Source organism: Onychostoma macrolepis, chromosome 05, assembly GCF_012432095.1.
Source record: "Onychostoma macrolepis isolate SWU-2019 chromosome 05, ASM1243209v1, whole genome shotgun sequence".
NCBI classification, from domain to species: Eukaryota; Metazoa; Chordata; class Actinopteri; order Cypriniformes; family Cyprinidae; genus Onychostoma; species Onychostoma macrolepis.
The window spans coordinates 44330245-44352026 of NC_081159.1; the positions used below are offsets into that span (position 1 = coordinate 44330245).

The following is a 21782-nucleotide window of genomic DNA, read 5'->3' on the forward strand; positions in this document are numbered from 1 at the left end:
TGAATGACATATTTTCCCGGCGCCCCTTTATACTGTGGTCGTGCCGGTAGTGACGTCATAGGCTGTCGCCGGCCAACATGTGGTGTTTTTGTATATATGCTTCAGACGTGGGTCACGCTGACGCAGTGTCTCGTTGCCTACTCGGGGAACCATGGTTACATATGTAACCTGAGACCTTGATAATGAAGCCGACTACACTGGGCGCGCTGCGTGCGCGTACAACCATCGTGCACAGTTTAGTGAAAGACTTGTTTTTTTGCCATTATTTTCCGTTACGTTATCGCCGCGGCTGAATAGTAGTACATGGAACACTGCTTACATTTATATTTTATTCTGTGATAAAAGCACAGCTTTTTATTATTTTATTTTATTACGCCCCTGGCCTGGGCAGCAACAGCGCATTTTTCCGCTTGGGCGGGCGCTTCGCGGACAGCTTACCTCGTGCATGAAATCAGCCGCGTGCCAGCAAAACACTGAGAACACCGATTCATAGAAACAGAGGAGGCACCAAAGCTGCGGAGAATCCGAGATGGTCCTCACTGCAGAACACAAGATCCAGGGGGTGGAGTTGGATCTAGATCCAACTCCTCCCACCTTACATAGACCTAAACCTACCCGTCTCCACCCACTGATCCATAAACCCACCCATCCCCACCCCTAAACCTACCCATCTCCACCCCTAAACCTACCAATCTCCACCCCCTGGATGTGGATCCAACTCCGCCCCCTGGATCTTTTGTTCTGCAGTGAGGGGCTACTGGAGAATCCGCCTACCCGGTATATTCCGTCACTGACATAGATTTACAGAAAATTACCACTGTTTTTCATAAATCATTTTACATACTTATTCCCAATGCTTTATTAAGCTTTAAGTCACATCTCAAATGATAAGGTATCAACTTATAATCATGTTTATATTAATTAGCCCGTAAACTCATTCTCGCAGACGGCCTGGGTATGCAGTGCATTCACAGCTTATATGGACGGAATGCCACGCCCCTGATGATGAGGTCTTACCGTTGACATGCAGCATGTAGGCGTGTGGGTATCCTTTAGTATTTTCCTCCTGAACGAAGCAGCGGTATAATCCCGCGTCTCTCTTCTGGACACCAGTGATGGTCAGAGACACATCTCCGTCTCTGAATCCGTCGTTTGTCAGCGATACTCTGTCCTCATAACCATCGCCTGGGGTTGTGGCTCCATTTTCAGTGAAGTGAAGAGCGTTTTGTTCATTATGGAGCCACGTCACATCCCTGACACCGCTTTGAGTATCCGCATAACACGGGAGAGTGACGTTCCCCAGCTCAGCAGCTGTCACGTTTATAGGAACTATGGGGAAAACAATTTAAAACTTAACTTATATTAGGCTACTCACAGTAGGTTCAACTACACGTGCTATAATGCATGTTCTAAAGCGTCTCTAATGTGAGGCAAACAAACACTCACCTACAAGCTCCAGGTTAACTTGCTTGATAAAGCCGTCACAGCTGCACTCGTATTGCCCCAGGTCATTGTATTTTGCTGACTTGAGAAATAGAGAGTAGTTTTTTTCACGCGTGACTGCAAATCTTTCCCGAAGACTTTCTTTTATGATGCATTTCTTCTTTTGGCATTCAGCAACAGTTGCTTCTATGGGTAAGGTCTTCCTCCATATGACGTTTTCACCACAGCCGCAGTGAAGTGATGTCGGGTGATTCAGAACCACAGAAACAGAGGAAACGCCTGTGAAAATAACAAAAACATTATAAATGCCTTAAATACCACATAAGTTTGCAAATAATTTGCAAAAATAACATAGAAATCATAAAAGCATGATTAAAAAAGCTTTATTCAGTACTGCTCTGATTAAGCTATTTGACAACAGACACATATTTCACTATGAGTGTCAGGAAAGCCCCAGGGGCAGCGCCAGAGAATTTTGAACGCAGATGCTGAGGGGATGCAGCATCAATGACAGGGGGAGCTGGGCAAATAATAGTAAATATGACCAAAACAGTTTGTGGTTGTTGTTATTTTTTTTAAATATGAATAATAAAATCTCTATATATAATCCGTATAGGTGCATTTCTCTATTAAAGGCATGTTCATTACTGTGGAGATGGCGAGTCAGCGCCGGCATTCGGCAACTTCATCTTTGCGGCCAACACTGACTGAGAAAGCACTAGTTTATTAATACATAGCCTAATTAAAATGTTCTCTTTTCCCCGATGCATTCATAATCATTAGCCGGTGCTTTGCGGCAAGCTTTATGCTTGCGTTTGAGCGCGGAATAGGCTATAATACGCCTAAATGCCTATATTAAAGGATGGTTAAGTAGGTTATCATACTAATCAATTTAATATAAACGTGCGACTAGTTGACTAGAAAAATCTTTAGTCGGGGGCAGGCCTACTTGGCACAAAAGGAACCAATCCATTTTTAAAAGAAAATGCTGACATTACGTGCGACTGCAAATCACGTGGCGTTGTATTGCATTGCAGTAGTTATGCATGTGTAATGAGTCAAATGTTTTTATTTTATTTCATTTTTTATGGGGGTGCTTTGGTTTTTCTTGGGGGTGCTGGAGCACCTGCTAGCCCTTCCCTAGCGCCGCCCATGCCAGGGACTGAGTTGAGACAAATGTCTGTTCGTTGAACAATTTGATAGTTGTGCAAAGCAAAAACAGTGCAGTTAAATAATAATTTGCACAAAAGCATTCTTTTATTATAGAAATATTAAATTGCATTAAAAGAAAATAAAGTGACCTACCAGTTAGAAATAGTGCAAGAATCCAATAAATCTTCATGGCTATACTGAAACAATTTAACAAACATTATATTTCATGTTAGTCATACAGAACATTTTGAAGGTTGTATTGTGACTCAAACGCTTGCTTCATATGTCATAATGAATGTCCAAATCATATTTCTTGGTGATGCCTTCTCGTTGTTGCTTTCCTGGACATTGTAATTAATACTCATGAGCCAATAAATTACAACTGAATGACAACACTTGGAAATTTGAATAGACAATAAATTGAAAATGTAAAGTTAAGAGTAAGAAATTAATATTTGTTATGTAAATGAATCACATCTGGCCAATGGAGACAATGACCGTAAACCTCCTTCAGGAAATGTGTGGGCTAATGCATAAGGGAACTATTTTGATTTATTTATTTTTTATTTTGTTTTCATAATAATATAAAACTTCTGCATGTTTCTCACATCTTGTAATAGATGTAATAATTCATAGGCCTGTTACTTTTGAGCACTATATATTAGGCCTGTGGTTCTCAATTCCAGTCATCGCGTACCACCGCTCTGCATATTTTGCACGTCTCTCTTTGTTTACCAGCATTAGATAACCAGCTCATTAGAGGTGAGCTCCGTGCATGAACTGTGTACCGATTGACATGACCCCTACACAGTGTCCATTACTCGAGTAGGAGAAATCCGCTGAAGTTTACTTCACTTCGGAACATTCATTCACATACTTGCGCTACCACAGCCTGCAGCTTCTTCACACTCAGACGAAACTTACTAGAGAAGTGTGACATAATATACCTCTGTAAATAAATATTATTTAAATTTACGTCTCGCACTATCAGTCCTAAATAGTATTCGAAAATAGAATTAGTAGGCTATGTCCCAAATATGTTTAAAAAAGTATGCCAAAGATTCCCGGATGGTCTACTACTTCCGGTTAGAATTCGAAGTGTAGATCAATGCACACAACGGCTAATATTTCCCACAACACATTGCGCTGGGGACGAGGATTCGATTAGAGCTACAAACACGCATAAAAAGTGTTAAACTACATGAAAACATGGTGGATATGCGCGACCGACGGACAGGTAGAGAAAGGGATTTGAGTGATAAATAATCAGTGTTTAACCTGATGAAAAAATATTTATTTAATGTTATCCACGTTATATTTCATCTGCAGCAACACTGTGAACTTTTATAATGATACGTTTGGTCATTAACTTCATTAATATGCAAACACATGAGCAGAGTTCTCGGCATGAAAGACCCGCGATGTGCTTCTTTATTTCTCTACAGTACGTTAGGAAATCAAATTAAACGAAATGTGGATGATGTTAACTGTGACAAGATGATTGACAGGGCAGTTTAAACAGCTACAGGATGCATGCAACTAAGCAACAGAGCGTCCGTTAAAGAAGCAGCTATGACGAAGTAGTAGCTATGTCCCAAAGCTTGCCTACTATTCTGCTACATACTCAAAAGTATGTACTTTTTTTTCCACAAAAAGAGTACATACTTTTAGGGCATAGTATAAGTAGGCGAATTAGGACGCAGCACGATACCCTTTGAATGGAATATAAGCGTTTCTCAATTCCAAGAACGCAGAAAACGGACTTGTGTTCTCGTGGAGACCAGTCTTGAAAGGATTCCTTGGAAGAACGAACTCAGAAGAACGCGAGAACACAGAACGCATCCTTGTGAGAACTGAGATGTGCTGAGTTCTTGCTTAACTGACCGCATAGTCTCAGCATAAGCAGCAGCCAATGAACAATAAATATAACATGACATTACAAACAAATGTCATAACTTATTAAAACCCAAATGCATTAACTATATCATGAAATATCTTGATTTTCACCTGATGGTCAAAGTAACCTAGTAATCTATTAACTATGCATAAAAACCTGTCTGTTTACTTAATTAACAGGTACGGGTGTCATGCCATAACATAAAAACACCGGCATTTTAGCGGTGACTCATCTGAAAGCCTCTGATTGGTCATTGCATTCATAAGCTCAACAGCATCGTGTGTGATTGGTTATAATGCGCAGTGCTGTATGAACGCTCAGCGCCAACCAGCGAACGCAGATTTGAATTTAGCAGCTGATAATATGACGCACTGAATGATCTAATCACGCCGGTGTGATTGTATTAAATATAGAGAATATTAATCGGCTATTTTTTTGTCTTTTGGAAGCTGCATTCAAAATACACTTGGCTCAAAAATCTGAGGGGGCACGTTCTCTCTCAGGTCTGCACTTGATGCATCCTCAATTTCAAGACCACATCCGGGCACTTGCATGCGTCCTCTGTACTTGCGTTCTTGAGAACTGGAAACAGAACTTCGACGGTTGATGATGACATAGAATGAGAACACAAGGGCGCAAGATCGCTGAAGAACGCATATTTATTGAGAAACGGCCATACAAAAAGTGTGGATGCTTCCTCATACTTTTCTACTAACTAACAAAGTAAATGAGATTTCCTACAAAATAATTAATAAGTTCTATCCTGCAAAGCATTAGGCCTACATGAAGTGAAAGTGATATTTCCTCCAGTTGCTCTTTCTGTGATGACTCTGTTGAAACTGCTGTTCATCTCTTTTGGAACTGTCCATTTACAAAGAAATTTTGGCAAGATGTTTTAAGTTTCATTAGGAGTAACATTCTGTTCTGAAAGGATGTAATGTTGGGTTTTGTTGAGTATGAACAATCTAAAAGAAAACATTTTTATGTAGCGAATCTGATTTTGCTTCTTGCAAAATTTCACATTCACAGATGCAAGTATTCAAACTCTAGACCTCTCTTTTTTGTTTTTATAAAAGAATTTGAGCAATACCTTTCATTAATCCAGTTGTCTAAGAACAAAAAAGCCTTAACTTTATCTGTCTGTAACTCTTTGCCTTTCTTTAATAACATGTAAGTCTCAATTTTATTTATTTTTTTCAGTTTGTAATGTATTAAACACCCCCTTTTCCTACTTTTTTCCTATTCTTTATCTGTTTCTACTTTTTGTTATTATTGTTTATCATTTTTATGTTGATGGTTGTATTATTCTATGTGTTTTATTCTTGATTTTTGAGCATTAATTAAAAGAAAAGAAAGAAACGTCCATACATTGGCTTCGAACTGGAATCATGGCGGAATATCCTGTGATGTCCACTTCGCAGGGCACTTACAGTCGAATAGAACAAACGTCTGAAGCGATAAGAGAAATAAATGTGCAGAGCGGTGGTACGCGAGAACCAATCAAATATCACAGATTTAAAAGCACAAAATTAAAATTGATTGATGTAGGCCCATTTGATTACAATATAGGCCTGTATATAATTCATAGAAAGATATAGTGTATTTATTCAGTGTATTTAGATGTGTCTCTTTGACTAGAATTCTATATCTTGATTTGTCAGTCATTGTTCAACTAAATTGTCAAAATGCTAATTTTCATAGAATGTTTTGTTTTGTTGTTTTGCACTGACAGTTTTAAAAATAAATAATAAAAAGATATTTGACATTTATTTAGGTAAGTTTACCCCATTTTTTTATTGCAATCTTTAGAACAACGAACAAGGGCAATAAATGACATCAAAACAAATACAATAATAAGCAAAAACGATTAAAAAAAAATAAAAGTAGGGAAAACGATAAGAAAATCACGTCCATTTACCTAATTCTATTTTAAAATTTGTGGATAAAAAAAAAAGAATGGATAAGGAATTTTCCATATACAGTGAGGAAAATAAGTATTTGAACACCCTGCTATTTTGCAAGTTCTCCCACTTAGAAATCATGGAGGGGTCTGAAATTGTCATCGTAGGTGCATGTCCACTGTGAGAGACATAATCTAAAAAAAAAATCCAGAAATCACAATGTATGATTTTTTAACTATTTATTTGTATGATACAGCTGCAAATAAGTATTTGAACACCTGTCTATCAGCTAGAATTCTGACCCTCAAAGACCTGTTAGTCTGCCTTTAAAATGTCCACCTCCACTCCATTTATTATCCTAAATTAGATGCACCTGTTTGAGGTCGTTAGCTGCATAAAGACACCTGTCCACCCCATACAATCAGTAAGAATCCAACTACTAACATGGCCAAGACCAAAGAGCTGTCCAAAGACACTAGAGACAAAATTGTACACCTCCACAAGGCTGGAAAGGGCTACGGGGAAATTGCCAAGCAGCTTGGTGAAAAAAGGTCCACTGTTGGAGCAATCATTAGAAAATGGAAGAAGCTAAACATGACTGTCAATCTCCCTCGGACTGGGGCTCCATGCAAGATCTCACCTCGTGGGGTCTCAATGATCCTAAGAAAGGTGAGAAATCAGCCCAGAACTACACGGGAGGAGCTGGTCAATGACCTGAAAAGAGCTGGGACCACCGTTTCCAAGGTTACTGTTGGTAATACACTAAGGCGTCATGGTTTGAAATCATGCATGGCACGGAAGGTTCCCCTGCTTAAACCAGCACATGTCCAGGCCCGACTTAAGTTTGCCAATGACCATTTGGATGATCCAGAGGAGTCATGGGAGAAAGTCATGTGGTCAGATGAGACCAAAATAGAACTTTTGGTCATAATTCCACTAAACGTGTTTGGAGGAAGAAGAATGATGAGTACCATCCAAGAACACCATCCCTACTGTGAAGCATGGGGTGGTAGCATCATCTTTGGGGTGTTTTTCTGCACATGGGACAGGGCGACTGCACTGTATTAAGGAGAGGATGACCGGGGCCATGTATTGTGAGATTTTGGGGAACAACCTCCTTCCCTCAGTTAGAGCATTGAAGATGGGTCGAGGCTGGGTCTTCCAACATGACAATGACCCGAGGATAACCAAGGAGTGGCTCTGTAAGAAGCATATCAAGGTTCTGGCGTGGCCTAGCCAGTCTCAGACCTAAACCCAATAGAGAATCTTTGGAGGAGCTCAAACTCCGTGTTTCTCAGCGACAGGCCAGAAACCTGACTGATCTAGAGAAGATCTGTGTGGAGGAGTGGGCCAAAATCCCTCCTGCAGTGTGTGCAAACCTGGTGAAAAACTACAGGAAACGTTTGACCTCTGTAATTGCAAACAAAGGCTACTGTACCAAATATTAACATTGATTTTCTCAGGTGTTCAAATACTTATTTGCAGCTGTATCATACAAATAAATAGTTAAAAAATCATACATTGTGATTTCTGGATTTTTTTTTTTAGATTATGTCTCTCACAGTGGACATGCACCTACGATGACAATTTCAGACCCCTCCATGATTTCTAAGTGGGAGAACTTGCAAAATAGCAGGGTGTTCAAATACTTATTTTCCTCACTGTATATAATGAGTAATTTCACAATATACCAATTTTTGAAGTCAACAGTGTACTCTAAATTAATTAATTCATTAATTAAAATCTTGACAATAAAATGAAAAAAGGCAAATCACACCAAAATAGTTTTGTACAATCATAAAATAAATGGACAACCATAACAACTAAATTAGCAAATAGAATTATGTTACTTGATTTGTCCGTAATTATTCAACAAAATTGTCCAAATGCAAATTTTCTTAGAATATTTTGTGTTTCGTTTTACATTGACAGTTTTAAAAACCAAAAATAAAAAATAAAAAAATGAATCAATAAATGTCTAATATTTTTTTATTATTTATTTTATTTACCCAGGGGGTCAACATTTTCAACTTTGTGCAATAACAACTAACTTTACAAATGTTTTAGAATCTATTAGATGACGCATCAACACACTGGGCTGCTATGTGCACTTCAGGTAATATGTAGATTATTATTATTATTTATTTACGAGTAAATAAGGTACAAAGGGTTAGAAAGTGCGCCGCACAGGTGGCTTTTGGCTTTTCAACCTTTTTTTTTTTTCTGTGTGAATAAATACACACTGTTCTTAAGGTGGCATCCTCCCCTAAATAAAAATACGACTGGATAAGATTAATAATGAAAATATCACCATACCTGTTTGCATCGATTGAGATGAGGCGCTCCCATTAATTGATGTCTATATGAATCCAGAAGCAGTGGTCGTGCTCCTCGCTGCCCTAGATTGAGTGCATTTGTGCACGAAAGCTAATAACGAAACTTCTGAGGCGGTTTATGATAACGCTTTAAAGAGCTACAGTAAAATAGAAAGTAATTTGGGGATAACAGAGAATAATCACCTACTGTAATACTAATTCCTTGCTAGAGATTAAGTGAAAACTAGCCAACACGTGCACACACTGATCATCAACAGCGCTTCCTGAGCACTGCTTACACAGCTCGTGTCGAACTCACGCCAAACCCATTACTGCTCGTGGGTTTCAAAGTAGATATGCTATGTTGATTAGCACAGCATTATAAACATACATGTAGGCCTATGTTTGTGTAACAGCTCAAGCTAATTAAGTTTCTTAAAGACTTTTGTATTTGTAAAGTACTGCAGTCTCTGGGGTTTGAATAATTTCGATTACAAAACTGTATATTTGTAATTATTTATACAAAAATAAGAATATAAGAATTCATATGCGTTTAATAACGTAATGTAATATAAAATTAAAATAAACAATGTAATATTGTTATATAGCTACACTTTTGTACATGAATTTTATTAATACCCACACTTAAAATAAATATATTAATATGCATGTTTTGGGCATAAATAATACTAGAAGACGACGTTAGAGGAGATTACTGAGTAACTCAAAGTTTAAAATTAAAGTTTAAAAAGTTATATAATCCAATACAATAATCCAAACCCGCAAAAAAGGGGAAGAATAATAACAATATTTACCAAAACTCTTTAAATTCTTCTAAAAATGTATTCAAATTATTATTTTAGAAAAATCTAATATTACAAAAGAAATACACATTTAGGGAGCAGCATTGCTTTGACACGACATCAATGTCTACAACCTAAAGTGTGTCATTCAGTAGTTCAGAATAAAAACTACACATTTATTTCTATAATGTTGAAGCCAGATATCAGTAAAATAATAATAATAACAACAAGAAAACAAATCAAGTTTGACTTTTTTTATTAATACAGCGGCTGACAGTCAACTTTGACTACACTTGTACTTGTTGATTTCGACTGGTTAATTAGTAAAATAATATTAAATGATCAAGAATAACAAATGAATTCAGAAGCAGGATTCGAATGAATGACCGGACAGAACTGATGAGAGCTTTGACCAGCATTACAGCACAATGCTGAGCTGATTCTGTTATTCATGTGGAGAACTCCTTCAGCGCCCAGGATTTGGTGCTGATTTCCCGTCGCAGTCTCGAATATTCCTCAGCGAGAGCCTCAAACTCCTCGCCGTAGATCTGGAAGGAGGTCAGCTTAGACTCCAGCGTCTGTTTGTCCAGCTCTGAGGATTTCAGCTCCGCTCTCAGCTTCTCCCTGAAAACAATCACAGATCCAGGGATGTGCGGGTCTAGTCGACTAAACGGTTCAGCTCCTGCTATTAGACACTGAAATCAATAGTCGATTACACGAGAGAAAAAAATACCATAATGTTAACGTTACATTTAAAACATTTCAACAACAAGCTAAAATAAAATTTTAAAAAAACTACATTTTTACCTCAGAGCTCGAATGCGTTTTCTTGATGTCAGTTGCGGCGAGCTCGAAATGACCAGCGAAGAACCAGCAAGGTGTGGGATTATTTTGAATTAGAAGGAAACGGAAAAGTTTTGTGTAAACTGTGTAATGTCAAATTGGCTTACAATAACTCTACTGGAGCGATGCGTAATCATATTCAATACAGGCATGTATGCGTTAGCTTGGAGGCAGCCAAAGCCAGCAGTCAATCATGTCATACACTACAACCCGCCGCTGGGTCCGTGATCCCATCCGCGCCGTCTATTCCTCTAAAACCCACTTCGGTGGTGCTGCTGGATTTTCAGGCTCTTTTCGAAACTGTCTGCTTGCTTGTAGTTATCTCTCTGCGTGTCTGTGACTTCAGTTCCTGCCGAGAGCAGAATCGCCTCTAGTCCCGTCTTTCGCCAGACCACGTTAACATGTTAAATTCACTGAACAAATGCGCATGGTCTGAGTAAGTAAAACCAGCATTGTTTTGTTTTTAGACAATATAGCCAACATGAAATACATTTTTAAAAGCCGTTTTAATGCTATTCCTTGATAAACTTTCCTATTGTTTTTGACTTGTGTTTTAATATGTTGGCTAACGTTATATATGAAATTATATATGAAAATGAAGAATTCTGTCAGTCTATTTTCCATTTCTGCATTGCTCCAGCTGATCTGAATAAATAAGCTATGCACTGGTTTATGTTGAGTTATGCTCTTCCTTATTTTCTGTTTAACAACCGCCTAAATTAAATGATGATAACGTGAGGCAAGCATACGGCATAATCGTGACCTATTTTTAGCAGATTTCATTGAGGGATTTGACAGTGTGATGCAAAGATTAAGTATTTCAAGCAGGGACCTGCACAGGAATTTTGAGGGGCAGTTGCTCTGACCTAAAAAAAAAAGGGCACTGGCCTTCCCCCTGAAGTCCATAAAACTCACATAGTGAATGTGCTGTATCAACACCTTGGCCAATATCCTTCCACTGCTCTGGGTCAGTGAGTCTCTGCAGTGACATCACAATGTCCCGAGTCTTCCCTTCCCTATAAAATCTTCTCTCAAGCTCCTGTCTCAATCTGTCCAGAAAGGTATAGTATGTCCTTCCCCTGTAATATTCCTCCAAGGTCTGGACTGCCACTAGTGGTATTTATGTTCTGCTCAGGCAAGATCTTTGAAATGACCTCTAAAATAGCCTATGTTTTTTTAGATTACAATTATTTAGTATGCAGCTCTTTAACCCTGTACTTTCTAGCATGGTCCTCTCATCTCATATTTGGTGATCATCACTTAGGCCTACCTGATCTATGTGCCTCCTCCTGGTCCACATTTTCCTCACATAGACTGGAGGCTTGTGACTGCTCCTCCTCATCTTAAATGGAATGTAATTATAAAACATTGCCATTAGTAGGCTAAAATATGAGTCTGACTAATTAATCAATTCACATACACAGTGTCATGTCATCTTTATCACAGTGCAAAGTCTCTGTCTCACCTGCTGGTTGGCTTTTTCGCAGCCAACCCTGCAGTGATGTGCTGCCCTTGCTGCCTCCTGAATCGTCTCTCCCTCTCCTGAATCCGCCTCTTTTCAGTGGGCATCTTGGCTTCAAACAATACCCAAAATAGTGATAGGATTTAGGCATTTAACCATTTTGAATAAAATAACTAATGTGATGCATTACTTCCATCATTCATTCTTCTTGCTAAAATGAAATGTGAGAAACTAACTATCAGCAGACATGTAGCTTAGTTTGCTTAATGCCTACCAGGGACGATTCTAGGATTTTCATTTTAGGGGGGCTCAGCCCCCAATGAGGGTATAACAAAAAATAAATATTTATAAAAAAAACTATTGAAAATTTGTACAAAAAATTGTAGAACCGTTCTACATAAATTAAATTCAAACTTTTTTTTTTTTTTAATTAATACAAAACACACACACACACACACACACACACACACACAGTTTCAATCTCTGTCAATCACTCTGATATGCAATTAAAATGAGTGCTGTCGGTCACTGTCTTTAATCATTTCTATGCATAACTGTATGGTAGTTAATGCCACATGCACTGTAATATTATGTTCTATATTGAAAGCTAAATTTCCAAATGAAAATAGCAATAACGTGATCGTTTTATAAAGTATGCGTTCATATGTGTTAAGGGCTTTTGCTGAAGGAAACAGCTGTGGTGTGATGAGTGGTGAATGCAGCGAAAACTTTACAGTAGATTGGAAACCATGACTTTTTGTAAACAGTATTTATGACAAAGAACTGCATAGATGTAGATATTATAACAATCTATCGATAAACACACACCTTGTCCTCTCCTCTGCGCCACCGCAGTCTGTGGATTGAAGAACGCGCAGAAAGATGCGGAGGAGCCGAATTTCATTTGAAATTTAAAGGGAAAGAATCGCAAGATTTTTAGGGGGGCTGAGTACAAATTTAGGGGTGCTAAAGCCCCCCTAAAAATGGCCTAGCGACGCCCATGATGCCTACCAAAAAAATAGTAGCCTAGCCTAGGCTGCTTGTCTGCAAGCTATCTGTCTGATTATTTAGGCTAAACGTGGCAAACTCATCCTGGATTTATGAAGATTTTAATTCATTTCATAAAACTTGATGATGATCGTCCGTTTGTTATACCTTTCCGACAACGTTAAGTCGTCTCACCCGACAACCGCGACAATCTCCTAGTGCCGCTCATGCAGGCTCAGCTCAGGTGCCGGTCGCGTGCAGCGCTGCAGCCACGTAAACAGAGTTTGCCCTTCCCCTACTGACTTTCACTTTCCCGAATATGGAAGTGAATGAGGCTTTGCGTTTTTTTTTTTTAAATCTAGGCTTACGTGAAATTCTGCATCCATTGTACAATTTTTTATTTTATTTTTTTTTTCCACCTCGGAAGGGCAACGTGAGTCGAGAAGGGTATATGGGCAGTTGCCCGGGCAACCTGAGCAACCCCCCTGTGCACGTCCCTGATTTCAAGTGTAGGCTGTTATACACGCACAGTTTTTTTTTTTTTTTGCCATTTTTGGGGGGTTTCTATCTTTTAGACTAGTCAGATACAAAACTTCCGTTTAAAGACAGATAAATTGGTCGTAGCGCACATCCCTAATTTATATATTTAATTTAATGAACAGAAGTCTTTGTAATAGTTTTCATTAACAGTCCTGCACAGACGGACGCTGCTGGCGTTACTCACGTAATTGTCTTATGAGCCGCTATCTTGTCTCTTGTGTAGGTGTCCAGCTGAACTTCCAGCATCTCGGCTCTGCAGAAACAAACTCATCCTCATGAACACGCAGATGATCTCAATATCACATCACTGTCACACACTTTCACTGGAAGCGGAACAAGTGTTATTTGGTTTTAAAGTTTTAGAAACTCACTTGTTTTGTTTTGTTTTATATATAGTATCCATTTTTTTGTATTAATTTATATTAATATTTTATTTAGCTTTTATTTTAGTACTTCAAGTTAAACTAAATGAATGAGAAATGTTGCCTTGCCAACTAGATGAAATAAAATAAGAAATAAAAATATATATTTTATTTTAGTAAAAGTTTATTTCATTTCAAATAACAAATGTTTTCTTTATGGTTTTAGTTAACTATAATAACCCTAATATCTTCTGTTAAACACAATCTAATTATTTTAAGCCAAGATCAACTTCAACTTTAATTAGTTCATTCATTTTGTTTAAGTTGAGGCACTAAAATCAAATTACTAACCGGAAATAAATAAAAACTGAAACTGAGATAAAAAAATAAATTAAAAAAATTAAACCTAATCAGTAAAAAAAAAAAAAGACAAAAGCACATTACAAAATTACTAAAACCTAAACTAAAATTAAAATGAAAACTAATTAAGTTACTTATATTGCCATACTAGCATCTATGGCTATTTTTATGGCAAGATCAACATATTTGAAAAGAAACAATGAAAAACAAGAAGTGACAACCAACATTATAACATACATAATATTTACCATTTCAATATTTGCTTAAAAATATCTAATAATAAAAAATAAGATTATTCCTGGTGAAACATTTAAAAAAACATTCAATTCTGAGTAAAAACATTACTTAAATTTCAAAAACTAATTCATTCTTTTGCTTCTACACTACAATTATTTTAAGAGTTGTAAAATTGTGATGAATTATGATGATCTAACATCTGAAAATGCTTTGCACACTTCTGTTTCTTCAGTATGTCTACAGACAGCCTGCGTCACTAACAGGTCTTCAGTGAGTTTGTCGGGTGTCTTGCAGACATGAATGTGTTTCTCTGGACTCACAGACAGGTTCGTGTGTGTTTGTCGCTGCAGTAACGTGACGTTCTCTCGGTTTTTCTCTGTAAGGCTCTCGGCTCTCTTTTGTTCAGCGTCCAGCAGTTCAGGAAGTTTGGAAAGCTTCACGCTCCTGAGACCCTCGCTTTCATTCTCTGAGAGAACAGATCAGATCAAAACCGTCCTAATATCCCATCATTAAACACATCGTGTCTCAGCGGTGTTGATCGGTTTACCCCGCTCCGGCTGATAGTACGTCAGGATACCGACGGCCTTCTTCTTCAGATGCTGCAGGAGCTCTGATGACAACCTCTGCTTCATCTCCACCAGCTCCTGAAGACAAACACGAGATCAGCTTTAAACATCATTCACTGCATCAGAAAACCATTAAAGCACCGATCTGGCTTCAATACAAGCTGCGCTGACACGCGATGAAGTGATCATTACAATAAAAATCACCTGGACTGCAGTTAATATTATTTATATACTATTAGTTTTTATTAATATGTTGAATTAGCTTTCATTTGACTTTATTATTTTTTTTCATTTTATTTTAATAAGTTTAATGACTTCTTTTGTGCTTTTTTGTGTCATTTTTATTAGTATTTTGTTATTTTACTCAATAGGTTGAATTTTATTTTATTTAAGGTTTAGTTCCTATTTTATTTCCAGTCAGTAATTTTAGTGCTTCGACTTTTTATTAGAAAAGTTTATTAGAAAATATATATTTATTTTTATTATTTTATTTTTACAACTTTAGTATTATTGAGATACAATTACAGTTTTTATTAATATTTTGAGTCAGTTGAATCAGCACTGCATTTAACCTATGCTTAATTCTAGTTTTCCTAAATCTCTGATTTATGACATCTAAATACTTTGCTGTTTAGAAAGGTTTATTTACCGTTTAATAGTGAAGGGTTTATATATATATATATATATATATATACTTTTAATTAATTAATATTGATTATGTCACTTAGTTACATTCTTTCAGTTTGACACATTCCAGCATCAGGGTTATTATCATGAACGAAAACTAAAACTATTAAAACATTTTTGTTAACGGAAATGAACCGGAAATAAAATAAAACACACACACATATACAGTATATCACAAAAGTGAGTACACCCCTCACATTTCGGCAATCATTTTAGTATATCTTCTCAAGGGACAATATTATAGAAATTAAACTTGGATATATTTTAGAGTAGTCAATGTGCAGCTTGTATAGCGGTATAAATTTACTGTCCTCTGAAAATAACTCAACATACAGCCATTATTGTCAAAAAAAAAAACCTGGCATAAAATAAATAAATAAATCTCCGAATGTGCCGCATGAAACGTTGATTCAGTCTGCTGACCTTTTACTATCATGTCAGTTGATTCTGAGGAATGGAGAGGAAAGATAGTTAGGGCTTGTTTAGACCTATTTTATGCGTTTTGTCGGATTGGATAGCCATCTGATTTGTTACTTTTGGCCAGTCGCGTAGCTACACTTTCATCTGTGGCCCACCCACTGAGAAGTTTGTAATTTTCCAAATGGATGTAATTTATTAAATGATACTAATAAACGTCTAGCTTATTTCACTGTAACTTTATTTATTAACAATATTAAACGCTCGTTTTCATGGTCAATTACAGGTTGTTTCTTAGTTGTCCCTCTTCCTATAGGTGCATATCATCATAAGCTTGTCAAAATGATGATTCGTCCGTTTCTGTTATGTTTACGACGTACAGTAAGGACATAATAGTAAAATGCGCGCGCGTTTGTAAAGTTAAATTAGAAAATAGCCTATACCCTGATAGCACACGTACATCTCTGAGACGTCTATTTGACGTCTGCATTTACATCTGCAAGACGTATTTTTTAGGCTGTTTGCTCATCTGCAATACGTCTATAGGACGTCTCCTTTTAGATGTCAAATAGACGTCTATTAGATGTCTTTAAGATGTTTATGATTTAGAGTGTATGTAAAACTGACATCTTACAGACGTCTGTCAGACGTTTATAAACAGCAGATGCTTTCCAGATCATCAGATCTTTAACAGACATCTTGCAGACGTACGTGTGCTATCTGGGTATAGTGAAGCAAACATAAATCAGATCAATTCTTTAAGAAGTAAAAGTCTTAGCAATAAATCCGTACCGTCTACAAATGAAACCCGACAGACCACCTGAGGGTGCTGGATTTATCGATCGGAAACTTCTGAACCAAGTGTGTTTGAAGCATCATATTAGCATAGGTACAGTGTTTGATCCGCTAAACAGATGCGTCCTTTGTGGAAAGAAACACATAAACATTGTGCTAGATCCTGGTCGCCACGACAAACTGTATAATTTGCAGCTGCGCACATTTCTGCGGTCCTCGATGCGCGTGAACTGACAGAGACTCTTGATTATGAAATCATCAGCGAAGCCCCGTTGTTTCACACTGAGGTAATGCTTTTTAATAAACTTCCTTTAGTTAATGTTATTTAATGCATTAACTAACATTAGCAATACATTTGTTACCGTGTTTATTCATCTTTGTTAACCAGCTCAGGCAAATTTTAACAGATGCAACTTTTAATTTTTAATAATGACCTATTAGTAAATTTTGAAATGAACATTAACATAACAAATTACTAATGTTAATGCATGCTTTAGAAGTACTGTGTAATGAACCTTGGTGCTGTATTTTTTTGTTGACAATATGACATGCAGTTTTCATAGGCTACAACCTGGCCCACCCAGTTTTATGTAGGCCCACCCACTTAAACATTTCTGGTTACTCTAGTGCTTATAAATCCGATCTTGAATTAGGCCTACCGCACAATCACGTCAAAGAAATCAACATATGCGCTGCATTTTATTCATCATCAGCCAATTAAAAGTTGATCGCAACAGGAGAGAGAGGCATAAGCAGCATATCTGTGGTGATGCGTGTAGCATAGCGCTGTCATATCTGACTATTACATGTCATATAGCCTACAACACGCTCTCACACGTTTGTTTTTTAATATTTCGGGAGGAGTAAAATGTACATATGTGGTTTCAACAAGCAGATGCGTTTACACTTGTCCAGTTTCATCTGGAATGCGTCCCAGACAGAAGTGGCTTGAGCAATCGGATTTAAATCCATCTCGAAAGCGTTTCAAATTCGGAGGACTGGTCTTTTCATGGTCGGATAGCTGTCCAACTCCAACCAGAGAAAACGCATGAAGTGAGCAGAGGGCGGGCTCTCTCTCTCTCTCTCTCTCTCTCTCTCTCTGTGGTCGCTCAGCATGCGCGCGACCACAAGCGCAGCAGTCATTTACATCACTCATAAATCACACGAACCGATCAAATAACGTTACTGCTTTGGCCACCAAAAAAAAATTCAATGCAGGAAAAAACACGTTCATATTAATGACACAATCATCATTATGCAGAAGCATCCACTGAGGATGAAAAAGTACATTTGTTTTCATTAAAGTACAAAGTTTGAAACAAAGAAGAGCAAAACTGAAAGAAGTTCAAACCTTGTTGATGTAAAGTGTCTCCTTTACCGAGAAAAAAAATAACATCGTATTAAAGGATATAAATGTGACTGATATTTGATATCATTTTATAAGAGGATAGATATGAATCACACAGGAGAACAACTCAGTGACTTACCCGGATGATGGCCATTTAATTTAGTGACCGCTCAACTAAGGTTAGAAAGCAATAATTAAATAGAATTATTTGTCATTAATGTGGAACTTTAAAATATAATACAAAAAAAAAAAAAAATGAAGTTCCGTCGTGCTGTTACTTTTTTGACATCCTCTCTTCCTCATTTTTATTTTTACCGCCAGACCAGCCGATGATCCACTGCGCATGCGCGACTGTCAGCTGATTGGTTCACTTCTTCTTCTTCTGTGGTTTTATTGGCTCAGCTGGGAAGCTGCATACCGCCACCTATTGTACCGGAGTGTTAAGAAGACCGAACTCGAGGAAGATTTTCTGTTCTTTAGACCGCTATTTCTCAGGAACTTTTTTTTTTTTTTTTTTTTGCCTTGCCTGTATTGTGGATCCCCTTAAGGTTTGATGCTGACTGTTATTGTATTTGGTTTTATACTATGCTGTTACCTATATGAGTTCTTGTAGTATATGTTTAATAATAATAAAAAAAAATTCTCAAGAACTTCATTAAAGCTGTAATTGTTTTATCAAATTCTACTCCTGCCTTTAAAATATTATATAAGGTCAATTCCATAATACCAAAAGCTTGCATATCTCTTATATGATCAGTTTTTCTTGTTCATATTTTTTTTAATCAAAACTACTCGACAGTTTCCATTTCCTGACATGCATTACATAAACCAGAATTATGTTTGCCGATTATATGAAGTGTTGCATTAAGATTAGTATGGCCCATTCTTAATCTTGTAAATATAATAAAGTCCTTCCTATTTTTATGATGATTAATTTTACCTTGTTTTATGTTACTTTGTATCCTATACAAATTTTGAGTGCTTCTTTAGCCATTTTGTCTGCTGTTTCACTCCCTTGTATCCCTACATGTGCTGGTACCCATAAAAACTGCACTACACTTCCCATTTGACTTATTCTATATAAAATATTCAGTATTTCTTTCCTATATATTTTCTAGGCTACATGGCTGAAAGGTTTTCAAGCTTGAAAGTGATGCCATTGAATCTAATCAAATTAAAACATCCTTTTCTGAGTTTGATTGACATCGTTTGAACTCTTGAGGTTAAACCAAAGAGGTTCAGCCATTGATCACAGATATTTAATAAAAGTCTCTTGTTATAAATGGCGCTCATACTGAAATGCAGACAGACCAATGAAGTCAGTTTGTGTTTTGCCATTTTCAAAATAAATATTACGAATGTGTAAGTAGATAATGTGGGATCTTTCATTTATATGATATATTTAAATATAAAGTACATTTCCAGCTTTACCAGTTGTCTCATGCTCTAATTTAGAGCATTTCATTGCATTTCTACCAGTATTAAGAACTGAAATTAAATGTAAAAAATAATAATAATAATAGCCTAATAATAAATAAATAAATTCTGCAAAACTTGCAGTAACATTAAGAAATCTACATTTGTCTAAATAAAACGTACATATAATTAATTCATTTGTGTTTTTATTTTATTTTATTATTATTTTATTTAACATTTTTGCCTAGTGTTCATTTAAGCTGTGTTCATGTGATCATTCAATTTTATGCAATGAGCTTTTTCAATCTATTTTTTAAAATATCATGTTTTGTTACTGTCCGAATTTACCCGAACATGTTAGATAAATTGGGACAGTAGCATTCATTTAAAATGCGACATTAAAAGATGCATCACTTAATATGAGAAACTGTTTTGTTCTACAAACTGTAGGCTGAAGACAGCGAGAGGAAAAATAAGAATACAAATTTATGAAGATTCAGTTTTTGTGCATAAAAAGTGCCTGTTAACAAACACATGCCTGCTTGCATCTAACTCTCAAAAAACACAAAACACAGCAGGATCAGAAGCTGGAAGCTGTAATCCAGGGCGGTGGCTGAAGACGGGGAAGAGGAGGACAGTCCAAACGAGCATCCAGACGCTCCACAAGACAGAGAACAGTGTCAGAGCGGAGAGTTCACCGCAGACAGGAGCAGGAGAAGAGAAGAAGCTGTAATACACGCCTCAGGTAACGACAGGCCAGGAGCTGAAGATCAGAGATCTGGAGGAACGAGAGGCAGAGAGGCAGCAAGAAAAGAAATCAAACCACAGACACTAAACTGCACTTGGAGCCTCGGAAAACACAACTGGACATAACACAGCAAAACCAAAAGCAGCTCACGAGCAAAGTGTTCATACAACACCAGTCTGACACAAGAGGAACTTAAATAGAGGGAGAAACGAGGAACTAACTAGTCCACGAAGACAACGAGCACATGGCGATCTGTCAAAACAAAACCCATACAACAAACACGACAAGGACTACACCCAGCCGATCAGACCGAAGTCATGACATATGCGAGAAACAAATGCGATTAATTACTATTATTCTTTATCCCTGCTGAAAAAAACAATAGACACCATCACAAAATTTGTAATGGTTTTACTGGTTATAATGGGACTTGTACTGGTTTTAATGGAAACTGTAATGACCCTGTGGGTCTCTTCTATTGGTGGCTTGTTAAAACCAATCAATCTTAATGGAATATGTCCCAAAACACACAACAGAAAACCATTTTTTAATGGTTAAAAGTTGATGGTTTTTAATGCATTTGTAGTGGAAACCATTAGATTTTTCTGTGATGGTTCTATTGTTTTTTCAACAGGGATGACATTCATATGCAAGTTCAGTGGGCAGAGTAATACAGCATTATACTCAAATCACCGAGTGAACTAATAAGAAATGACAACAGCAAATACGACCTGGATCTTCATGCAGCAGGAGAGTTGTTGCAATGTGAATTTAACAGCTTTATTTAGGCAGCTGGCAGCTTTATTCTTAACCCTGTGGAAGTCTCGAAATTTGATGGGGTATGATTTTCATGGAGGGTCGGATTTCGGTACAAAAATCCTTTAAATGCATTTTATATGTTAATGACCAAAAGACAGACTTACACATTTCAGTATATCCCGCTTGAGATCCTGAAATATATTTCCTATGGAGTCGACTGGTGTTTTGCAGTGCAAGAGGTTCTCCTGGACAGCTGTTGGCAGAATGATGTCTAAGTAGAAGCGCAGGATCTCGTTCATAACGTGACATCCATAAGGACTCTGTGGATCATATACAGTATGAGATTTATTCTTTATGAGCAGTTTCAGACACCCACACGGTTATCACACTACTCGCACTAAACTCTCAGTTTCAGTATGATTACTTCTGCTGTTAATTTTAAATGTTAATAATTGCTGTTATAGTATTGTGGGAGTAAATGAATGGTACATTGATATTCTGTTGCACGTTTTCATTCAGAAATGGTTCCCAGTCATCTTTGGACTCCTGAAGAGAACGAATGTAAACAAAATCCCATTAGAGAGAACTTCAAACCTCAATATATCATGAAAAAACTCAATCAGTCTAAATATACTTACATAAAACTTCTGTATTTCTCCGTATGCCTTCAGTCTCACAGGAAAGCCCTCCACAAAAGAGCGACAGTCAGACTTGCAGTGGACCCGTCTGCACTGAACTCTGTCA

General features: G+C 37.1%; 2 protein-coding genes across 4 annotated transcripts in view; both read right to left on the minus strand.

The window, feature by feature from the left end:
* LOC131540824 (uncharacterized) overlaps positions 1-11967 on the minus strand; it is a 30201-nt gene extending 18234 nt beyond the window's left edge. Inside the window, exons 1-4 of the mRNA XM_058776082.1 lie at positions 11820-11967; positions 11625-11696; positions 1447-1722; positions 1018-1329 (exon numbers count right to left, since the gene is read on the minus strand). Of these exons, the coding sequence (XP_058632065.1) occupies positions 1018-1329; positions 1447-1722; positions 11625-11696; positions 11820-11967 (808 nt within the window). The remainder of the gene's footprint in view (positions 1-1017; positions 1330-1446; positions 1723-11624; positions 11697-11819) is intronic.
* haus4 (HAUS augmin-like complex, subunit 4) lies at positions 9751-18442 on the minus strand. Of its 3 annotated transcripts, none has more exons than XM_058777669.1 (6): positions 18255-18438; positions 18119-18139; positions 14850-14946; positions 14623-14768; positions 13528-13596; positions 9751-10135 (listed from the first exon to the last, which is right to left on the minus strand). In XM_058777669.1, the coding sequence occupies exons 1-5, from the start codon at positions 18267-18269 to the stop codon at positions 13537-13539; spliced, it is 339 nt and encodes a 112-aa protein (XP_058633652.1). In that variant the 5' UTR covers positions 18270-18438; the 3' UTR covers positions 9751-10135; positions 13528-13536. The 3 variants fall into 3 exon arrangements, with proteins under 3 accessions (XP_058633652.1, XP_058633655.1, XP_058633654.1); XM_058777671.1 differs by lacking the exon at positions 9751-10135 and adding an exon at positions 11876-11928 and having other exon boundaries at positions 18255-18442; XM_058777672.1 differs by lacking the exon at positions 18119-18139 and having other exon boundaries at positions 18255-18437.
* Positions 18443-21782: the final 3340 nt, after the last annotated feature.